Below are 24,433 nucleotides of genomic sequence, written 5' to 3' on the forward strand. Positions count from 1 at the left end.
AGCTGTTCTACACCGAATTCCAGATCAAGTAGAGGGATCAGTTCGCGGTTAAGTAGTTCTCTCCTTAGCCCAAGCACCGAGTTTCAATACACAGCATATATAACACACCACAAATATTGATATTAAACCAAAACACGCGACTAAGGCAAAGCCTAGGTAACACAAGCCCATGAAAATCGAGTTCCAACGGAAGAGAATCAACTCATCAAGAGAAGTCCATTGCATAGGTAACAGTTGAATACACATTTACAATGGATGATGACCCCTACAACACTACTGAAAAATTGACCCAACAAACTCGCTGCACATATCCCTACTACCGTCACATCCACAACCCCATGACAAAAATGAAAAAAAAAATAGGAAAACCTGTGTTGGGCATATATTTGGTGCCCTATATCACGAAGTTCAACTAACTCTGACAAAGGAAATCATAACATGATCACCCCTTACCCGCATCCTGGATCCTCTGCAAGGCGCTATCAAAGTAAAGGAGCTCGGGGGATAAAAATCAGAAAGAAAGGGGAAGGGGGTGGGAAAGGAGAGAGAAACATAAGATTATTACTCCGAGGAAACGTTATACAAAAGCAACAATTACTAAGCTCAAAGCCTGAAATAGGAAACTGAAGGATAAGAGCAGATCCTCGCACGCAGCTGTATTAATGTCTTCCTGCCGTAGTGGCCTGTACAGTATATCTCTCCACATGTCCTCGATGGAATATTGGAATTCATAATCAGAATTTATCACCCCCTGAAGGCAAAGGTATTGCTTTGGCAGTCGGTCAACAGCAATATACGTCAAATGGAACAAATGATCTGCTTTCCTGCTTGTGATTCTAAAAGCTTATGATCCATTTACGGTCATCTCTGGCGACGATTTTGGCGGAACCAATGGACGTTCCTCTCCACTCAATTGTATGTTATCTGACGTTCCATGCAAGCGATCAGAAAATCCTCTGGAGGCTGCGGTTTCTTTTTCTACATGGTTATCTTCAGCTGCTTCCTTGCTATTATTTTCAGAGCTACTTGTAGAAACATTTGCCCCCTCTCCCTGATTGTCTTCACTTGAGTTCATCGTTGGTGCACCACCTGTATGAACGTTGTTTGTAGTTTTGTTACCAGGTAGCACAGCTTGGCTTAAGGTTGAACACAAAGCAGCAAAAACACTATCTTTAGATTTTGTATTCTTGAATGACTTCTGCTTCTTCACATGTTCTGATTCCTTGTCCTTTGAAGGCAGATTCCTTTTGAGCCGGAGAAACTCCATTTCCCCGTCATCTTCAGAAGCTTCTTTCTGCTTCTTTGGCGGTGGCCTGTAATCTTCATCATCCTCATCATCATCATAGTCAACCAGTCCACCGGACCTTGGACTGAAAATCAAGATGAACATATTAGATATTTACATTTACATTATATTGACTTCCAAAATCCAAACCAAAAAGTCAAAGAAACACCAGTCTACCTTGTTTGTGAATAGCTTGTAGCAACTCCATTAGATAAACTAGGTTGTCGTTCCCTTTTCTGATTAGGTGGAATGGATGCAGAGGCTGCATCCTCCTCATCACTGCATCACAAAATAGCCATGAGACTTTATCCTGCTTGTATAAAACCTCCTTCAATAACTATGAGAAGAGAGGCGTACCTGTCCTCATTAAAGTAATGTTCCTCCTCCTCCTCCAGAGCACGCTCATCAGTTCTTCTTCGCAGATCCACCACATTAGCAGCATCTTTTGTGCCACCATTATCCATAGACTGCAAGCATGCATATAAGTAAAGCTCAAACCTATGTGGCACACCTATCCCGAGGACTAGTGGATAATTTAAGATAACAATACCTGCTCATATTTCACTCTGAGAGAGTGAATGCATGCCAAATTCTCAAATTTCACCAACTTGTCCCAGAAGGAATCAATTATATATTTCAACAATGATTTCATATTCTCCTACACGATGCAATGATATCAGTGCAAAATACTTGCAGCATTAGTATTGAAATGAATACCAATAAGAACAGGCACCTTCCGTATATAGTCCAAAAGTTCCAGAACAGCAGAATGGAGCAGATTGTAGCGGTTGCCATTAGCAACAAAGGCATCTATAATTGGTTTGAGAACATTGTTCCGCACAAAATAGTTTATAAGATGCTCATCCTGCAGGTTAGCACTCTGAACTGTTAGTTGTATAGTATCTAAGGAGGAAACCATTGAAAATTTACCAGAAACAACAATGGCATCAGAAAGAAAATACAAAAAATAAAGAGAATGACAGTAAAAGCTCAAAGCAACAAGCTAACAATAGGCTAATCACCTAGGAAGCACGGATGTGAGACGTGACCCATATTGGGACACAGCAACTTTAAAAGCATACAGGATACGGCATATATTATTATTTTCTTAAAAACTCGCCTTCAGATATAGGGCCCATAGAGTTATTTTAAACTTCATTATATCCTGAATTGGCACCAGATCGTATCAGTATTGTATCTTAACCTGGTGCTTCATAAATTAAAAAGGTTCAGCCATCTCACAACCAACAATATGTTGAATTTCATGAATTTCAACTAGATCCCTTTGGGCAACAAGAAATAATGTCAAAGAACTCAGAATAAATTCAAATTTTAGTCACCATTTCAGGCAACTTATGAACTTACATGGCGGGAAAGTATAGTACGAACAAAACGGACAGCACCAACAACTAAGTATCTTTCTCTTCTCTGTATCAGTAGCAAAATTTTTTCAATCACATTGTTAAGAAGAAAATTGCACCTGAAAGCAGCAAAGAGAGATCCATGATCAGAATTGTCATGACACACTGAAAAGAAAATTCTACTAACTGCAGAGCAAGAGGTAATACTTTATCCTGTAAGGGTGATGTAGGACACAAAAGCATAGCAATTCACATATATTGGACAGTATCTCTGGCTTTGTCACATTCTGACATTGAGCTCTTCTTCTAGAGCCTATTAACTTGCTGCTTGCATCAACCATACTTTCTGAAGGACAAGATTCTGCAACAACTTCAACCAGTTGACCCAAATGCTTCTCAAAGAAAATATCAATAACTGTGTCCCTCTGCCAGATAGAACTGAAACAATCAATAAAACAAGTCCAGGAATGCATATCTTATTAACCTAGAAAAGGACTTCCATCTTATGTAAAAGAAGTTTTTTCCAACAATTCAGAGGATATGTAATAAATTACTACTCAACATCCAAACTTATCTTTTTAACAAGTCGACTTCAAATGCAAAATAAGACTACTAACTGACATCTCCAATAATTAGAAGATACACAATTCAGAATACAAACTAGCAAGAATAAATTCAACTGCATCAGTTCCAGTGATTTTTTGGTATATGATAGCAACATCAACCCTAGACAAACTACATTACCAACTAAAAAGATCAAAATTTTATTTTAGCAGAGAGATTACAATCTAAAACTGAATACACCCGTACTATGCTTGGAGGCTTCTCTCTCTCCCCTCCATTTTAAACTTAAAAATCAAGAATAGTCATGTCATGTCAGGATAATGAATGAATAAACAAATTGCTAATCCAACACAAGGTTTCTGTTACACTCAAGAAGAAATTAAACCTCAAACTACTACAAATATAAGTAACTTTCTTGTACCAAAACACTTTACTTATTTGTGGCTAAAGGCTAAGAATCAATCATGTGTTAACTCAAATCACTATGTTTCCATATCTATAAAACTCGTAATAAAATAAAAAAAGTTCACCTCACTATTTATTTATAATTAAATTAAAAAAAAAAAAACAGAAAGTTTACCCAAAAACATTCACAACCGTTAAATGTTATTATTGAAAAGGTAACAATACCCTATATAAACAAGGGTACCAAAGGAAACCTTGAAAATAAATGTCATATATAACAATTATTATCATATCCATAGCAGTGACAAATACAGTTAAACAATTGAAATTAAAGAAAATATCAGTAACAGGTACCTGTGGTCCAGATAATGTACATGAATCCAATAGACTGCGAAGGATCTCAAGAAACTGGCAATGCATGTTGTCCCCAAAATCTGTTATCATTCCCTTAACCTGTACAGGATAACTTGTCTAATAAATACCTTCTGAGTAATTTTATACATTCATGTCATAAGAAAAATATGACCTCATTCGCATGCAAAGCATACCAGAAGTCCAAGAAGTGTTATTCCTTCCTGCCGAACAACATAGGATCGCAAAAGATTAGGATCTTGATTCAAGAAGAGAATCAGGATATCTGTTCTGCAACCATCATAATGAGTTCACATTAGAAATTAACCATAAGAAATGCATGAACACCCAAAACTGAATCATGAACAGATCAAGGTGACAAAGGGGAATCAATACCCAATTAGCACCAACTTCTTATCTTGACTTTGCAAAACCTGGGTGATGACATCAAAGACGCCTTCATTCATTAGATCCCTAAAAACATGCATAAAAATTAAAAGCTGAGAACCAACAGGGTTCATAAAACCTGCAAACCTGCAAACCTAGCTAGAATAAATCAAATAAAAATAATTAAGATTTAAACATCAGTGCTGCAAGTCAGAAAAGTATTATAAATGATTATAATACCATACTACAGTTGCACATTATTACATAGAATGTGAAAGATTACATAATACCAGTGCTATAATCTTGGTGGAAAAGCTCTAAGTAGTTCCATGATCACAATATCACATGTAATTACCTAAAGAGCCGAAGCTGCTGGACCATCTGTAAGCTCTTGCTTAAGGTACAAAACTCGTGCAGGAAATATACCTATTCATCCCATAAACGATGCATATCAAGTTTAAAATAAGAATCAGCACCAACAAAGACAACAATTATTAAGCAATACAGCTTTAAAATTTAGTAGTTATAATGATACAAGTTAGGATAATATCCTCACTAATGTAGCATATCAATATATGATAAAATTCAAATTTAATAACTATGATTCATTTAGAAGGAGAAACATCGCCCTTATTCTAATATCAATATATTTGTTCAATTATTAATCAAATCACTCTTTTTCAGGTATCTTGACATTTACAACTATTAAACAAATAACATTTTGCCAATTATAAGCATTGATAAAATGAAATATTAATTTTAGAAGGATTTCTGTGGCTCTTCTGACCAGAAAGCTAAGATGAAAAGGAGAAACAATTTTGACTTTCTGCACTTTCCAATTACAAATGTAATTCTAGAGTAGAATGGCAACATTTACAAAAATACATTCTACCAATATCTTATTCATCACATGTGGCAACATTTATGAAAATACATTCTACCAATATCTTATCGATCAAATGTTGGTAAATTTAAATCTGTGGCCAAGTTGAAAGCTAGAGAACAAGGGAGCCTGAGATCTGTGTAAAAGCCCATCCAAGGGGACAAGAGCACAGCAAAAAGTTTAATACTCTGAGCAATAAATTTCTTAAGTTTTGAAAGATCAGATGATGGGGGAGAAAGAAAGAAGTGTTCAATAGGGAGCATCTATCAGTATAAACTCATGCAAGGATCCTAAAAGTCATCAAGAGGCACCATTCGCACTGCATGTATATAGTTAGTGTCATCTACTGGTAAGGGCAAATTCACATTGTAAAAGTTTTTCATGATGGAAATTTCACAGTAGAACTGTCATGGTTGTGTTTGTTCCAACGACTATCAGAAATATTCAGAAGGATGGAACTGGAAAGGGAATCTAACGCATGCACAACCTCACTTTTTAAAAATTTGTCTTCTGATTTACTGTTTTAACCCATATTTGATTAAATTAAAAAATTCGATCTTTTAATTATCCCACTTTCCCTCTTTAATATTCAGAAAAGGTAAAGGAAATGCCAGTCAGTCTTTCTATTTCATACAAGTTCTGACTACAGCCTACAAGAAGCAAATAAAACAATGTCTTAATCAAGACCTACCAAGTTTTTCTTCGATTCAGGAGAGGTGGAAGGCAATTTTAACCTAGCAAACAACTCCTGGATAAATGTGTTGTCATCCTTCAACAAAGAAACAACCTAAAATATTGACAGGGCAGTTAATAATGAAGATAAAATAGTTAAAAACTCAATATTTAACCAAGTTGTCTTGTACTACTAATTGAAGCTTACCATGGCATTATTTGCATGTATTATGGAGTTGAGATTTGCACTAGTAGCCTCATCCAATACCCTAGCCAAAACAACATCCTGAATGTGGAAAGTAGTAAAATAAAAATTGCATTAAGGAAGAAATCGGTCTGCCAGTCAGCATTAACAAGATGAAAATTAACTAATTAAGACAAACCTTCAAAAAACCAACTCTATATGTCTGATGGATCTTTGACAAGACAAAGGGATCTTTTATAGGTATGGCCTACAAGAAGCGAGAAAAAAATACAGTAAGGTAGAACTTCCAGGCACATCTACAGATATAGCTACCATCTTGAAGAGAAGAGGCAGGAGGACTTACCTCCTTAAAAATTACATGCTCCTTTAAGAATTTACGGTGATGTTGAACACACGGAAGCTCTGGATCATCTGCATATTAAAAAAGGGTAAAAAACAAGTGATTAAGGAACCTAAAACTGTAAGATGGAAAGGGAAATATGGAATGAAACCATCTAAAATCAATTACATTGGAACTAGAACCCCTATTACCAGGTAAGGAATACCAATATACAATCACGATATGATAAAAGAATTTTCATTTAGAAAAAATAAGTGTATGAGAGGCACCGGTTCACGTAAACAGGAAATAAATTTCTGACGAATGAAACTTACACTCAAGTGCACCAATAATGTCCACTATATATTCATCACTAAAAATCCTCTCAAAAATCTGTGTGCTGTTAAGTAAAACTGCAAGAGACAAACATATTCCTGTTATGAAGGAAGAAATAAATGACAACAAAAGGATCTAACACAATGACACAGTAATCAATACTTACTGATCCCTTTGACTATTTTATAAATCATGTGAAGGCCATCTATATTTTCTAAGTCTTCACATAGTCGAAATACTTCCATCAGCTTCCGAACAAATTCTTGCTGCATTATAGACACAAGAGAGGGAAAAGTTGAAAAATCTTAAAATATGCATGGACCAAAAAGATGGAGTTTACAAAAATTTTAAAGAGCATTCAGCCATACAGATGAATGATGTGATATATAGACTTTATAATAGATAAGCAAAACAGAAAGCAATAGGCAAGCAAGTTTATGATGTGAACAAGGTAAAATAAGTAATTAGCAGAACACTATATCAGTAGTGGAAATTAGAATTTAAACACATTAAATATTAACATAATATGCCGTCCTAAACTTAAATTCGTTCATCATGAGAAAGACACATTATCATCGGGAAATATGATTTAAATTTGAAAACCATTAAAACAAATATCTTACATTTTTACATGAGACACTTCAATAACTTCGTCCAAATTATTCAGAGAGATTTGTTGCTTACAAGATATGCAAATTGCAAAGAAAATCTTGACACATTGCACAGATGAGAACATATAACATTATGCTTCATGTCATCATCCATTTAAGCTCCAATTGAGTTGAAGGTTTATTCTATCTAACATTGTTAGTGTTAAAATAATTGCATGGGTTTGTATATTATTGGGAATTGACATAAGAAAGTCCCAGGTCTATGCATGCACCATAGACTGCATACTCTCCACAGCAAACAAGTTTAGAATTTACTCAATTCATTACTGTAGAAAAGGACAGGTTTTTGGCAAAAATACAAACTTTAAATGAATAGTAGCAATGGTAAGAGATCACCAGAGTATGCAGAATGAAAGTCACTGACCATCCCTATGAATATACATCAGATATAAATTCCAAAAGTTTATGTCAGCTTACATCACTTAAAATTAGATCTGTAAGCCGCAACTGATCTGTAATGCCACTGTCAACCACAATCTGCAAAGAAAACAGCCAAATTGATTATTTACAGCACAGCAAACTCTCCATATCAAGTAACTATTCATACATTTCATTCGTTTATATCTTCTAGGTTAGAAATGAAAAAGGATTCTGACAAGAATGAAATTGTGAAAAAAAAACGCAGAGGACAAATGCAAAATAGACGTAAATAGCTTGCATAAGAATAATTAAAAAGAGGGGGGGGGGGAATAGGTAAGCAAAAGCTAAGCAAAAAATAAGATGAAGGGATATGGCAGACCTTAAGAATCATAGGAAGTGTGGATAGCTGTACAGCAGGCAACTCCCTTAACTCACTGTTGACGCTGTGAAATGGCTCACCTAATGGGGAGGGAGGGAGAAATAATCATCAGAAAAAAGAACTTTATTAATAGTGGTGCATTTCAACTATGTAAATAGTGGTGCATTTCAACTAGCAGAAATAATCATCAGCTCCTAAGAATCTTTTTTTAATTAGAAAAAGAACTTTATTAAGATGAGGAAAAGGAAAGGGGTAAGAGTTCCCTTTTACGAGCAAAACACGAAAAAAAAAATTATCTATAAAGCAAAGCTTTCCAATCTCTCAACATGTTTGAGAAGGATCGTCCTATTATATAGATCATGAGCTTTTCACCAAATAAATGCTAAGCGTATAACCCTATCTCCCATTAGACATTTGTCAGAAAATCTATCATTGATGGTGTGTGCATTACATCCTAAAAAACAATTTTAGATAGATGATAGAGTTAATATTCAAATCATTTACAAAACAAAAATCATTAACTAGCAAACAACAGTGCAACACGTGAGCATTTCCTGCTTAAAAAACTAATATAGTTGTAAGAATCTTCATTACTTACTATTTATTGTATTAAAATGCATATTCCTCCGCACATTGCAAATATGATCCCTGAATGAAACATGGACAGTAATTACGTTCAATTCCAAAGTAGCAAGAAGCCAAGAACAAAACCCAGAGCAACATGTAAATTAATTAAAATCACTAGTTATTCTATTCATTACCATATGTAAGAGCAGCCACTAGTCTCTTGAAAACTTAGTGCCAAATCTGTACCATATTCTGGATCTCTCCACGAGATAATTGTATCTAAGGAATAGAACATCCATCAAATTAACAAATACGAAGAACACTGATACATTACCAGAGTAAATGAATGAGCACAAGAAACAGAGCACAAGAAACTACCAATTACCTTCTTGTTTCCTATAAATATCTTCAGCATTGATGCGGTGCACAAGTATCTGATCATTGTCGTCTTCATCAAAAACATGTAAACCCAGATCTTCCGATCGCTGTTTAAATGCAAGGAATCTCAAATCTTGTCCAATAAAGGAAAATCAACCATAACTGTAAATACGCATTTGAATACAGTAATATGCCCAATGACCACTTATTCTTTTCAATATCCACACCACATTAACTCCAAACTGTAAACATTTATGTGAGAAAAGGGGAATGTAATGGTAATCATATACCAGAAGAAAACAGTGGTCTCAGCAAAATTAACACATTCATCAACCCTTGAGAATCATGACTTATTAATAGATACTATATGGTTGGACTCGATACAAGAACCAAGCTAGTCAGTAATCACAAACAAAAGTTTCATTAGGAACATGTACAAACCTCTATATAATCAACAACAACATGTCCAGTACCCTGGTCATCCCATTTCCCGTCATCATTAAGACGATAGACCTTGACACGCTGAAAACCAGTAACACAACAGATTACGAAATAAGGATCATTGATGGCATCAATGTAAAAGAAAAGGATTAAGAACACATTTCATGCATCATGCAAAAAAGTCCCAACAGGAGAACTTGTATGTAAGGAACAAAGATACACATAAACTACATTAGATCATCTCTATGCAGCCCACCTACAAGGCTGCAATATCCTGTTATCAGTCACTAACATGTGAAGTATAATGCATTCTTTTAGCTTTCTTTTCTTTACTTTAATAGTAATGGCTTCAATGAGGGGAATGGTTTCTATAAGTCCCACATAAAATAAAGGTTTCCAATCATCCTGTTTCCTTGTTTTTTATTTGACTGAAATAAAACTAAAAAAAGAAAGGAGTGCGCGTGCGCTGGGGGGGAGGGGGGGGGCAGAATATGGTCACAAATATCAGAACAGAATCTAAACCTATCTCTCAAGCAAATATCAGAACCAGATAGGATCATTTTTACATTAATGTATAAGAAGGTCAACATAGGATGTTAGATAGTAGATTTGCAATTGCTAACAACAACTGACAATAGGCAGGAAAGTGGAGGTTTTCCCCCTTCTTGTTAGATGACAGATAGGATAGAATTTAGTTAATTCAAGTTAAACAAGATAGCACTAAAAAGCTGATACCATTCATAAAACATTATTTGCTGTAAATCCCATTTATGTGTCTTCTTATGTGTTCTACTGTAAATCCAGATATGTGTTTTCTTGTTAATATGACAACTAAAACAATTGTTACAAAACAAATAAAAAGTTGCAAAGCCACTAGTAGTGGCCTCTTGGTCTTAGGGTTCTAGGTTCAAACCTCGAATAAATAAAATTGCAACTAGAAGTTCTATGGTCAAATAACTCCTGCCTTCATCTTTTTGTAAAAAGGTGCAGCCAATATTAAATTTATTATCATGTTATCTTGTAAGGATATGACGTGATGCCTAAATAAAACTTCAGCACTAGAAAAAATATAGTATTATGGAACTTCTAATATAGGGCAAAGTACTGTTTTAGTCCCCAACGTTTGCGGTGAATCCTATTTTGGTCCCTAACATTTTAGTCGTCCTATTTTTATTCCAAAACGTTTAAAATGGCATCAATGTTATCCCACCGTCAAATTCTTCACTAACAATTAACGGATTTGATGTACTGTTAATAATGTTTTTGTTAAAGCTATGTTTGCTCAACCCCCTTCTCCTACCTTCACCCTCTCAACAAGCCCAAATCTCATTCTCCTACTCCCTTCTTCCTCTCCCTTTTACACTATTAATTCTCCAAGAGGGGTTTGAGAAGGAAGAAGAAGGGAGTAGGAGAATGGGAGTTGGACTTGTTAAGAGGGTGAAGGTGGGAGAGAGGGGTTGAGCAAATGTAGTTTTAACAAAAGCATTATTAATAGTACATCAATTTCGTTAAGTGTTAGTGAAGGATTTAACGGTGGAATAACATTGATGTCATTTTAAACATTTTGGGATAAAAATAGGCCGATTAAAACGTTAGGGACCAAAATAGGATTCACCCCAGACGTTGGAGACCAAAACACTACTTTACCCTTTAATATAAATCGTGTTTTATTACTGAGAAAAAATATAGTATACCGAACTTTTAGTATATTGTAAATTTTGATTCATGATTAAAATTGATGAATTTATAAATGATTAACATGGTAGTTTATATAAAAGAGCAAAAAACACTTAATCTGATAAATGTAAATAGACAAAAATAGCTAAAGAAGAACACAATTAAATGTCAATACTATAAAAATTTGATATAAGACATGCAGTTTTTGAGAGAAGTTAGTTCTTAACTATGATTCAGGTTGTGCCAGTAAAAAATACCCAGCATTCTATATATATGAATTACCTTTTTTTTTCTCTCAAATCTGGAACACTTTGCTCCCAAATTTTCAAGACAATGTTGATTGAGCATTTGAGTAAATTCCAATTTTAACACTTCACAGCAACTCCATCTCTTTTAGCATTGTGCAATTCCATTAATGGAATGTTAAATTGTTAGCTGCTTTTCTACTACTAGCTACGTCTAGTTAATTGACACCTAGCAACCCGTTCCACAAAACACTACATTTCTTGCATAAGCAATCCTAGATTACTCTCAAGTGAATCATTGTGAGATGCACTATCTCTATTTGACAGCCATAGCCAAAATAAGTAAGTCATAGTCGCGACAAAAGCTCATGCGAATTAAAAGAACCACAAATATCAAAACTCCAGCACAAATAAATGCATTCTCAGCAAATTTCAGAAATGGGTCCTGTTACAGGCTTACAGCAGAGAACGATTCAATTCAATTGGGGATGAAGAGAAATAACAAGTGCCAAAAAAAAGTTATTTAAGAAGTCCACAGAAAAAGCAAAACAGGACAAGTCCAACGGAATCTACAACGATAGCATCAGACTCCATGAAGAACCTCGAGCTCCCGCACCAATAAATTAGATAGAAACTTCAACTCCAAAAATAATCAAATAGCAAAACAAAACACATAGGACTAAGATTACATAGCTGAGGTGGAAGTTTCCAATTACTTGCCTGCATCGAATTGGCGTTAGCCTGTGATTTCTCTGGCGCGCCCATCTCAGCTCCTCAAATTCAAAAGCAGGGAAGGGGCATAACTCAACCTCGGGGGGCCTTGAGATTAGGGTTTTTGTGAAGAAGGAGAATGAGAGAGAAATTAATTACAGTGAAGGAATTAAGCTTCGCGGGATCAAAAGGAAACCCTAACCGCCATTGACGTAACAGCGTGAACTTTCTCCTCTCTCTCTCTCCTCTTTTTCTCTCTCTTCCCTTTTAATATTTTTTCTATGCAAAAATGTGACCCCGACCTTGGATTAAGCATAGAAAGAAGTAGAAAACTATTAACACTTTGTATTAAGGTGTGGAATGACAGTGATGCCCCTGGAGTTGTATCAAACTACGAACAGCCCATTGACTCAAGGCCCGCGCTGTTCCATGCGATTTCGCGGTTTGTTTTGTTTCGCCAATTTTCAATCCCAAAGTAAAATCAGTAAATGCCAAGCCGTTTAGGGTCTATCATACGATCCCCGCTAAAGTTCTAATCCCACAGCACAAAAAGATTTAAATCCGGATTAGTAATGGAAATATATTTATATTTTTTATATTTAATGTTATATTTAGTAAATAAAAGGATTGTTATGTGTTTATGTTTTTAGTTTCGTAAAATCAGAAATATTTTAAAAAATTTTAAAATAATAAAATATTATCCAAAAAATTCTTATCACAACAAAAATAATCTTAAAATACGCAAAAGACAACAAATATTCGGAAAAATTAACAAATTTGACAAAAACCATGTTTTTGTTAAAGAAAAACGTTTATATAATTAGCAAAGTATATGAAATGACAAACTGTGTTAACAATATAATTACATGACATTCTAAATTATTTTAAAATGTTATAAGTTGGATAAAATAAAATTTTTAAATCAAATAATTATTATCCGAGCTAGTAGACCTAACCATAATATTCGTAACTATCTTCCTCAATTTTTGGGAAAATTTTGTGAGAATTGTGATTAGTTATTTGATGTGTTTTTGTGACATTAAAAATTATATTATACCTAATTTTAAACGGTTTAATGCTAAGATAGCATTTACTATAGTGTTGGAACTAAAATTGGAAAATTTAAATTCAGTGTTATTTTAATAGTTAGAAATTAAAATTTAAATACAAAATTTCAATTACTTCAATATTTTTATAAAATTAAGGTAGAGAAATTTGAAATTTTAAAGATAGATATTGAAAAACTCTAACAAATAACTCCTTCTCAAAATACTTTAATTCTAAGTTTATCCTCATTCAATTCTTTTACCACCACTTCTGCTTTAATGGCGCCACCAGAACCACCACCTCTCACCTCCTAACTCCATCCCATCTCTCGTCTCTACCATCAACAATAATACGAAAAATAATATCATAAATATATCTCAAAATTATAATTGAGGGAAAAAAGAAGAGAAGATAAGAAAATAGAGAAAGAATAGAGGAGACAATGGTGTAAAAAGAGGAGCTGCCAACGGGTGTTGAATCGAAGTGAACCGTGGATGCTAAGCGACGGCAATGGAAAGAGAAAAGGAGAGTGAAGAGGGTGATACGACGCTCTGAGTAAAGACGGTGGCGCTCCAAGGACGTGGGAATAAGCGGCACTGAAATCACAATCTCGAGAATTTTGGCGTGATTGAGAAGCGTTACAGCCACTGTCACACGCTTTGCTGAAGGGAATCGCCTTTTATGTCGACGTTCGTGAACTTGCCAACGACATGATTGAATGGAGGTAGTCTTCAATGCTCCGACGCAGTTCCAGAATAGGGTCAGTGAGAAAAGGGGAGAAAGGGTTCCTGAAAATTGAATTTAAGGGATTAGGATTTTATTTTAAAGTTGAAGTATAAATAAAGATATTTTAGTAACTTTAATAATTTCCATCTCTTATTTTTTTTTTAAAGAGGAGTGATAAGGCGCTAGCACTTTTGTTAAATTTTGGCCAATACTTAACCATCAAACGAAAATTGAATGATTCTACACCATTAGATACAATCTCACACCATTAAGAATATTATTGATGGTTAATTGATGGCTAAAAATCACAAAATCTACTGGCCTCCTAGACTTTCTTTATTTAAGAAAATAAACAGAATACACTAAGCATAATATTTAAATTTAATTTAGTCTCTGTCTTTTAATTTATATTTCTTAACCTCTGTCTTTCAATCTTAATTTCTCTGTCCAAAGGCAATCTATAAGTGATGGAGGTCCTAAATCATATTATTAAGTTTATATGCTTTCCGTAAATGTTGAAGGCTCCTTCTAGGAAATTCAAGGAGATGCAGTTTGATCATTTGAAGTTGCATTTTCTTATAGTTATTCATGGTCATGCTTTCTTTGAGACTATTCTCAACCTCACCTCTTTAATATTCAACTTCCAACAACAAATCTTTCATACTCTCGTACCTAATCATCACCTGTGGCTTCCCACCAAAAGTCATCACTTCGATTTCCAATCACATGAATTTCGAAACTAGTAAAAACCAAACAATGTGATTGCATTGGTTTATCGAAAATGACGGCATTTAAAGTCTTCTGATTGGCACCCAAATTATTCATTGCAAATGCCAAACGAACTTTGCAGCCAAAATTTTGATTTCTTCGAATCCTAAGAGTTTTCAACATCCGACATATGCAAAATTATTGTGTTTGCCTTCAATCCTCACCCAAAGCTTGTAGAACGAGATCATTATCTGATTTGATTTCTTGAACATGTGCTTATGCACAATCTTACACCACCCTGTCCACCCATTGGTTTCACCTTCAAATTAGGAATTTGGGAAAGATTGCTATGTATATCAGGGTAAGTTCTACTGGTTGTCTAGTTTAGATATTGAGAAGGGTAAAGGATTAAATTGGTCTCCTACATTTGGGGTGACTCCTATTTTAATCTCTAATGTTTAAAGTGTCTTATATATCCAAAATAGTTTTGATTAGTCTCAATCAAATCCTACCGTTAAGTTATAGTGAAATTGGTAACGACGTGTTTGACGTGGCCATTTGAAGGGGTAGGGGTTAATAGACGTGTAAGCGTTCCCACATTGAGACAGAACGAATACTCCAACACTGCCTCTTCTCGTGAAGCACGAAATGAAAAGACCTACAAACCCTACCGATCGTCATTCAAAAGTTACGATTCGAATGTAGATAGGTGACCTTGTCGTTCACTAATATTCAAGTTCCACCACAGCAGTTAGTTTGAAACCATTCATCTCCTGAAGAAGATTGTGTCAGGTATTCATTTATCAAATCTCCTCTACCCATTTGGTTTTCATCTTAATGCATGATGATAGGTGACGATACTGCGTGTGTGATTGTATTATTTTATAGTTCAATATTCGTTTTCTTATTTTATTTTTGAAGTTTTTATTTTTCCCTAGTGATTAAATGTATGCCTTTCTATTGTTGTTGATTAATATGAGAATTTTATTGAGTATGTTATGTTTGTCTGACAGGTTATTGAGATAATGAGTTATTTTAGTGTCAAGATACATCATAGAAAAAGTTTGGGTTTGACGGTGAACTTTTATACTATGTGGGGAGGTGGGGGTGAGACTTTTATAGTGGACTATTGTGATGAAGATAGGTGGGGTAGGTTCGAGGCTACTAAGATAGTAGTCAAACAAGGGTATTTGGCAGAGAACATCGATGCGATGTAGTATAAGTCTCCGAAATAAGAAATAGAGAAAGGAATTATGATGCTTCAAATAGACAAAGATGCAATAGAGATGGCCAAGATTGGATTGAGGGACAACATAATAGAGTTTTTTGTTGTTCACAAAGATGGTACTACTACTAGAAAAGCTTGTACCATTGAGAAAGTTTAAGATATAGATGGTGGTGAGGCTGGTGCACCCATTATGAAGACTGTTGGGTCTAGTCCAATTGTGGTGCATAAGGCCCAATCATCTATAGAGGCCAAGGTGGGTAAAAAGCCCAAAGTTTTTGAGATACTTTAAAAGAGTGTGGGGACATGTTCTATGTTGAAGGAGGATTGTATATCTGCAGAGAGATCAGATTCTTCATATAATGATGAATTTGAGGATGATGACTATCAGCCAAAGAGTGATGATGGAAATAGTGATGACGGTGGAGTGAATTCATCTCTGAAGATAGTGCAATGGAAGTAGCTTTTGATAATATTGATAATAATTGGAATGGTGACGGAGTTTGTTTTATGTTGATATCACAACTATAAAGGATTCTCAAAAGATGAAAGAAAATGTTGCAGCTAAAAGAGTAGAAGTAGAATTCAGTGCCAGTTTTTCTAATGAAAAGGAGAAAGTGGTGGTTGCTGGACTAAGGGATGAAGATGGTAGATATGACAGTGAGGAATTATGGGATGTCTCTGTAAGCGATGATGAATGGGATCTCTTATTGAGGAAGTATCCTTTGCACAAACAGTTGAAGAATATGAAGGAGTATAAATGAGAGGTTGGCATAATGTACATGAACAGGAATGCTTTTAAGGAATGTGTAACTAGTTATGCTGTGCACAGTGATAGAGAATTATGGTTCTCAAAGTTTGATAGTCGTATGTGTAAGAAGGTATGCTAAGAATGATGCAAGTGGTTTGCATACTACCATAAGATGAAAAGGGAGGATACATGACAGTTGACCAGTTGTTATAAAAACACACATGTAGTAAGGACACCAAAATTGGAATCATGAGTTTCCAATGGCTTAGCAAGGCATATTGATGAAGAAGACTTGTGAGAACTCAAAGATCAAGTTGAGAACTTTTATGAAGAAAGCTCATAGTAAGTAGAATGTTAACTTCACAAAGTCCAAAGCCGCCAGAGTCAAACAGTTAACATTAGATGAGATTAATGGTACTTATAGAGAGCAATATAGGAGAATATATGACTATGCTGTCGAGTTACTAAGGTCGAATCCAGATATCAATGTTCGTATACAAGTTCAAAGACCTCCTGAGTTTGAATTAAAGACACCAATACCTGGTAAGGATACAAGACCAACTTTTAAGAGGATATATATCTGCTTGGATACTTGCAAAAAGAGCTTCATGGTGTGTAGACCCATTATTGATCTTGATGGATACTTCATCAAGACTCCATATGGAGGTCAACTTTTAACGGCTATTAGATGGGACTTCAATGATCATATTTTGCCAATTATCTATGATGTTGTTGAAGTAGAACAGAAGACCCATGGACTTGGTTTTTATAGAATTTGTGTGATGATTTGGATGTTGATATAATCAGAAGGTGTACATTCATGAGCGATCAACAAAAGGTAACTCTCATTTAATCTGATTACTTGGATCTTGTTTATGTCATAGATATTTACTTCAAATTGTGATGTTGTTGACTTCTTCTATTTTTAAATTTTGTGTCCAAAGGATTGATTCCTACCTTTGATGAGTTGCTACCTGGCATAAATTATAGGTTTTGTGTCAGGTATTTATATAGCAATTTTATATAAAAGTACCTAGGTGTTCAGCTGAAATTGATGATGAAGAAAGCTACAAAGACAACATATGTCCAGGAGTGGGAAAGAAGAATGAAGAAGATTCAGATGGTTGATCAAGGAGCTTATAAGCATCTCATGGAGATTCCTGCTAAGCTTTGGAGCAAGTCCAGGTCTAGTTACTTACCCATATGTGATGCACTTGTAAACAATATGTGTGAATGTTTTAACTCTGTTATAGTAGAGGCTAGAGAGAAACCCATAGTGTTTATGTTAGAAGATATTAGGGTTTATCTTATGAATAGGTGGGATGATAATAGACAAAGTATACTAATATATGCTGGAGATATTTTGGAAAAAATAAACAAAAAAAATTAAAAGAGAGTTTGATAAGGGTGGGGAGCGGATGACCATCTATGTGGGTAGAGACAAGTATGAGGTGTCCAGCAGCCAAGGTAATAGAGACAAATTTGTTGTGGACTTAATGAACTATGAGTGCTCCTGTAGAAAGTTTCGGCTAACAGGTTATCCTTGTGAGCATGCTATGAGTTGCATTAGAAAAATGAGTTTAAATGTTAAGAGTTATGTGAACAACTATTATAAGAAAGAGACTGGTGCACGAAATTGCAATCACACTTTTGCAATCCGCACAACTAACCAGCAAGTGCACTGGGTCGTCCAAGTAATACCTTACGTGAGTAAGGGTCGAATCCCACGGAGATTGTTGGCTTGAAGCAAGCTATGGTTATCTTATTATTCTTAGTCAGGATATAATATCAATAATAATTTTTAGTTTTAATTATAAAAAGTAAAAGAGCATGAAATAAATACTTATTATGCAGTAATGGAGAATATGTTGGAATTTTGGAGATGCTTTGTCCTCTGAATTCCTGCAACATAATGCTTTCTCACTTTCATAAATGCAAGGCTCTTTCCATGGCAAGCTGTATGTAGGGCATCGCCGTTGTCAATGGCTACTTCCCATCCTCTCAGTGAAAATGGTCCAAATGCGCTGTCATAGCACGGCTAATCATCTGTCAGTTCTCGATCATGTCGGAATAAGATCCATTGATCATTTTGCGTCTGTCACTACGCCTAATACTCACGAGTTTTAAGCTCGTCACAGTCATCCAATACCGAAATCCTACTCGAAATACCACAGACAAAGTTTAGACTTTTCGGATTCTCAAGGATGCTGCCAATGGATTCTAGCTTATACCACGAAAATTCTGATTAAGGAATCTAAGAGATACTCATTCAATCTAATGTAGAACGGAGGTGGTTGTCAGGAACACATTCATGGATTGAGGAAGGTGATGAGTGTCACGGATCATCACCTTCTTCATAGCGAAGCGCGAATGAACATCTTAGATAGGAACAAGCGTGTTTGAATGGAAAACAGAAATCTTTGCATTAATTCATCGAGATGCTGCAGAGCTCCTCACCCCCAATAATGGAGTTTAGAGACTCATGCCGTCAAAAAGTACAAAGTTCAGATCTAAAAATGTCATGCGATACAAAATAAGTCTCTAAAAGTTGTTTAAATACTAAACTAGTAACCTAGATTTACAGAAAATGAGTAAAATAAGATGGATAATGCAGAAATCCACTTCTGGGACCCACTTGATGTATGCTGGGACTGAGATTTAAGCTTCTCATGTGCCTGGGCTGTTTCTGGAGTTGAACGCCAGGTTGTAACCTGTTTCTGGCATTGAACTCTAACTTGCAACCTGTTTCTGGCGCTGAACGCCATAATGCAACATGGAACTGGCGTTGAACGCTAGTTTATGTCATCTATCTTCGCACAAAGTATGGACTATTATATATTGCTAGAAAGCCCTGAATGTCTACTTTTCAACCCAATTGAGAGCGCGCCAATTGGACTTCTGTAGCTCCAAAAAATCCATTCCGAGTGCAGGGACGTCAGAATCCAACAGCATCAGCAGTCCTTTTTCAGCTTAAATCAGATTTTTGCTCCACCCCCTCAATTTCAGCCAAAAAATACCTGAAATTACAAAAAAATACACAAACTCATAGTAAAGTCCAGAAATATGATTTTTTCCTAAAAACTAATAAAAATCTACTAAAAAACTAACTAAAACATACTAAAATCTACATGAAATTACCCCCAAAAAGCGTATAAAATATCCGCTCATCAGAGACCTATATGCATTGCTATCAACATGTTATCTACCCTGTTAATGGATCAAATTTGTGGGAGCAAACTCAAAATGATGATGTGCTGCCACCAATCTTTAGGAAACCAATAGGGTGCCCTAAATTAAGCAGGAATAAGGGTGGTGATGAGCCATGAAATACTGGACTACTGTCGAAATTATCCAGGAAAAGACAACAACAAAAATATTTCTACTGTTTTATACTTGATCACAACTAAAGAACTTGCCCTAGAAAATATAAGGTGGAGACCTTGGCAAAAAAGGTAAAAATTGCACGGATCTCGTCTAATTGTAAGAATTATAATTAACTGTATATATTGAAACTAGTTGAAACTAATATTGGATTAATATCAATTTGTTGATATCTCTGCTTTTTGTTATTAGTTGTAGCATAATGCGGTTCAACCATCCAAGAAGAGTGTTGGCACAACTAGGACTAGAAACCCCATCAAGATAATAGCAAAGCCAACAACAAAAACAACAACAAAAACTCAGCCAAAGAGAAAGAGCAATGCAAAGCTGTAGGGACTCAACAATCACAAATCTCTTCCAAGAGAGCTAAATGCACCAGCAGCAACAATCAATCCCAGCCATCTACAATAACAATTAATAGTCTATCAAAAAAGACCTTGAAGTACATGGCCAAAACATCACCCAAGGCATGGAAAACATTGGGATGAATTTAAAGTATTGTAATGAAAATAGCAATGACCAAGGACTTTTGGACTTGTGATACTTTAGAGAAGCTACGTTAAGACTTCTATTTTGATAGTTATCTTTTGTGTTGTTATTTTTCTGGTTATGTTAAGATACTTTAAGACTTATTTTGATATTGTAATGCTTTAGAGAAGCTACTTTAGGACTTTTTCAGTATCAATGACTAAAACTTATTTTCAAGAGTATAATTATGTGAACTGTTTCTTTAAGCATTTTAGCCTTCTACTTATTGGTTGTCAAATTGATTTAAAATGTTACAATGCCCAAAAATGTATGTTCATAGATTCAAAAACTCATATTTTTTTATTTCATTTAATAGTTGACAATGTTTACAGCACGTACCTTTACACATTCATATCAAATTAGGGACAAATTTAGCAAAATAGATAAACATATATAATATCACCCTAAACCACAATTCTAAATCTTGCAGTAATTCAAATGTATGTCAAACTCATATATCTTGCATAACTAAATCGATCATATAGCAACAACCCAGCTGTTATCCATCTAAGAACTCTAGGAGCAAGTGCCAATGCAAATTATCTTTCAACTTTCTGCAAGTTTTCCTTCAACACACTTGCTTTTTTCCCCAGATTTTTAATTTGTGGGTCTTGCCCTTCAGCCTCTGCCCAAGTAAAATACTCACATTCTTCTCCGATTTGTTATTAGAAGATAAAAAAGAATACATCAAACAGTTAAAAAGTTCTATACACTAACAACTAACGATGAATTCGAAAGAAGAGATTGCAAATAGGACACTTACATGATAGTTGACGCATTCCCAAAATATTCTTCTAGGGTTCTCCACTATAGAGGATGTTTGCAACACTAGTATCTCCTCACAAAAACACGTCCTCCTTCTCCCACGAGTTTTGCTACTGCTATGCAAACCTTGAGAAAACGATGGAGGAGTCATTCTCAGAAGACGATGATCAACAATATGGTGGTTTAGGATTTACTTGTTGACCCTAATTTATTTTTCTTTTTTTTTATCTTGTTTTCAACTATTTTGCATATAAATAGGACACTTTAAACGTTAGGGATTAAAATAGGATTCACTCCAAACATAAGAGACCAATTTAGTATTTTACCATATTGAGAAATTACTGTTTGTATTACTTTGATGAATTTAATTTAGATATACTGTAAAACCGTTTTATATATGCATCTAATCACATAACATCATATTAGCAAAACTAATTATCTTTTATATTAATCATGTGAATAGTCATCCAAAAAAATGATTATGATTGCAAAATTGTGTAAAACGTTTTATACTATTAATGCATCAAAATAAACTCTACTTTGATTTGGAAATTTTATTTTTCTAATTTCTAACATTTCAAAATAATTCATAGTATTATGTAATAAATTATTAACACAGTTTGCTATGTCATTTACACTGTTAGTTACATATAAGCATTTTTTGTTAACAAAAATTTGATTAATTGACATTTGATCATTTTGTCAAATTCATTAAATTTTTTAGGATTCTTTTGTCTTTTTTGTATTTTGTATTTTTTTTTTGTCGGTGTCATCATTTTTTTAAATACCATTTTCACAGAAGAGGACGAAGAGAAAGATGAGGTTGTAGAAGAAGTGAGTGGAGATGAAAAGGCCAAAAAAAGAGAGAATAAAAAAGAGAGGAAAGTCCATGTGGTGAGTCATCTCAACTTTTCTATTAGCCAACTCAATATTTTCATTAATAAAAACAACTTCATTGGATGTTTAGTTATTTTTATCAAAATTAAGAATTTTTTTAAAGATTAATTTAGCTTCCATGCTTTTTAAAATTGTTTTGCGAATACTAAAATCTTTTGAATATTGTTTTGATAGGTTAGTCTTTAATAAAAAAATCTAATACAATTTTATATTATTATATATTTTTTACTTTTTTAGTACATTTATTTTTATTGAAAATATTAAAAATAATTTTATTAGTAATGTGTACTTATTAATATTTATTTTATTTTAATTTAACAAATATAATTATTATAAATTTTATAAAATTATTTTAATAAGTTATTTTGAAAAAACCAAATTTTATCAATCCGAAAATGTGTGTGGTTCAATTTAGAATTGTTAAATTGAGAATATATACTGGCATTCTTACTTTAATAGTGTCACTCATTTTGTCTATAAATTTATGCAAAAATATAATATAAAATATTATATGTAAAACAGTATTGTAAAAAAAATTTGATTATTTTATTAGTTTTTATAATTTTATTAAATTTATAGTTAAATTTTTATATTTTTTTAATTGAATTTTTATATTATTTTAATTTTGTATTTTGGTCTTTTTTAGTTTTTAGTATAAAAAGTAGAGTTAACATTTTTTTATAAATTAAAATATCCATGATTAAAATTATAATTAGATATTTTTTGAAAAAATATTTTTTTCTTGATTTTAACATTTTTAGCATAAAAATAATATAATTATAAAATTAAAAATAATTTAAAAATTCAATTAAAAAATATAAAAATTTAATTAAAAATTTAATAAAATATAAGGATCAATAAAATAATTAAATTTATAAAAAATAAAGAATGATATTATTATTTTCTTCACCTGACAATATTACTATTTTTTATCAAATTTAATGTACTACTTCTTCTTCGTTTTTTGGGCCTTTGAAGCTATTATATAATATATTTACTTCAAATCAGCTATTTTCATTTTAAATTTCATTCGTTTCGTTACATTGCATTACATTATATTGAATAATTTTTAGATATTTCACTATCTAAACATAAGCTGCTTATCAATGATAATGTAAGAAGAATTCTTTTATCCTAATAATTTTTTTTTATTTATATGGATTGGACATTTTTAATATTAAGCATTACATCATTGCAATTCAAACACATTATACACTCGTTTACACAATACTTGAGGATTTTTATTCACAACTTGATATTTGTCAATATTCAAATTATTTTTTTTTTTTTTTTTTGGTCAAGTGGATTGGACAGCCCCCAATCCTAGGCATTACACCCATGTTTCACACACACACACTACCATGGGTATCATGGGTTCTTAAACCAACAACCAGCCTCAGCTGGGATTTGAACCCGGGTGCAGCATTATATGAGGCGGACAGGTATGCCAACTGTGCTGGGCCTCAGCTGCAGAGATACATGACTTATCATTTGAGCTAAAACCTAAATTGCACCACGAATGATTTCTGATCTGTATATGTGATCTTGGGCTTATGCCATCAAATAAGAAAATATTGTACCAATTGTTTTCTGCTAGGATATTGAACAAATTTGAGGTAAGACTTTCTACTTTTGACTAAAATTCTTGGGTTTGAGGTGGCCCATTGAGCCAATATTTTGGATGATACCATTTTTATAAACTAAATAAAAAAGTCCACATAACCAAAGAATAAAACTTAAATAAAAGTCCAATCCAAAAATATAAATTAAAAGTACATCAAAAATGGATTCTGGCCTGTTTCAACTTTCAATACAAAACAATAAATACAAAATTATGAAAACTCAGGTGAAGACGATTTCACGTGAAGTTGATACCTCAGAGTTGTTAAATAAAAATTTAATCAAATCAATCAAATCATTTAACAGCTTTCAAATATCAACTTCACGTGAAGTCGACTGTACTTGAGTTTTCACCGTACAAAATAGCCAGTACATCTTCAAGTAATGTTAGGTGCCACAAAAATGTATATCTAAACAGCAATACATGACTAGACCTTACCATAAACAGTTAAACACATTCGCCCAGTAGGATACTTGTTGATAGCTGGCTACTATTCCATATTAGTTGGACACTTGGACTCACTAAAAAGAATGCAGAACGAATATCAATTTAAGCATCAAATTATAATAAATACATTTTTGTCCGGA

General features: G+C 33.8%; 1 protein-coding gene across 1 annotated transcript; it reads right to left on the bottom strand.

Moving 5' to 3' along the window:
• Positions 1-181: 181 nt before the first annotated feature.
• LOC112703332 (uncharacterized) lies at positions 182-12,519 on the bottom strand. Its single transcript, XM_025754739.3, has 24 exons — positions 12,207-12,519; positions 9,565-9,645; positions 9,131-9,230; positions 8,940-9,024; positions 8,777-8,826; positions 8,179-8,258; positions 7,857-7,916; positions 6,935-7,034; positions 6,768-6,845; positions 6,457-6,524; positions 6,292-6,360; positions 6,117-6,194; positions 5,928-6,023; positions 4,709-4,779; positions 4,363-4,440; positions 4,164-4,257; positions 3,970-4,068; positions 2,854-3,071; positions 2,651-2,765; positions 2,019-2,150; positions 1,836-1,943; positions 1,643-1,752; positions 1,463-1,564; positions 182-1,370 (listed from the first exon to the last, which is right to left on the bottom strand). Exons 1-24 carry the CDS (start codon positions 12,249-12,251, stop codon positions 845-847), a joined length of 2,643 nt encoding a protein of 880 aa, XP_025610524.1. The 5' UTR covers positions 12,252-12,519; the 3' UTR covers positions 182-844.
• Between the last annotated feature and the right edge of the window lie 11,914 nt (positions 12,520-24,433).

This window comes from Arachis hypogaea, chromosome 1 (genome assembly GCF_003086295.3).
Source record: "Arachis hypogaea cultivar Tifrunner chromosome 1, arahy.Tifrunner.gnm2.J5K5, whole genome shotgun sequence".
Taxonomy (NCBI): Eukaryota; Viridiplantae; Streptophyta; class Magnoliopsida; order Fabales; family Fabaceae; genus Arachis; species Arachis hypogaea.

Excerpts from the sequence above, each read along its gene's own strand:
- LOC112703332 (XM_025754739.3), bottom strand. The coding sequence starts at position 12,251 with ATGGGCGCGCCAGAGAAATCACAGGCTAACGCCAATTCGATGCAG. Across the intron at positions 9,025-9,130 it reads TATTTATAGGAAACAAGAAG|ATACAATTATCTCGTGGAGA; the intron begins GTAATTGGTAGT and ends TCTATTCCTTAG. Across the intron at positions 4,258-4,362 it reads AAGAAGTTGGTGCTAATTGG|AACAGATATCCTGATTCTCT; the intron begins GTATTGATTCCC and ends TGATGGTTGCAG.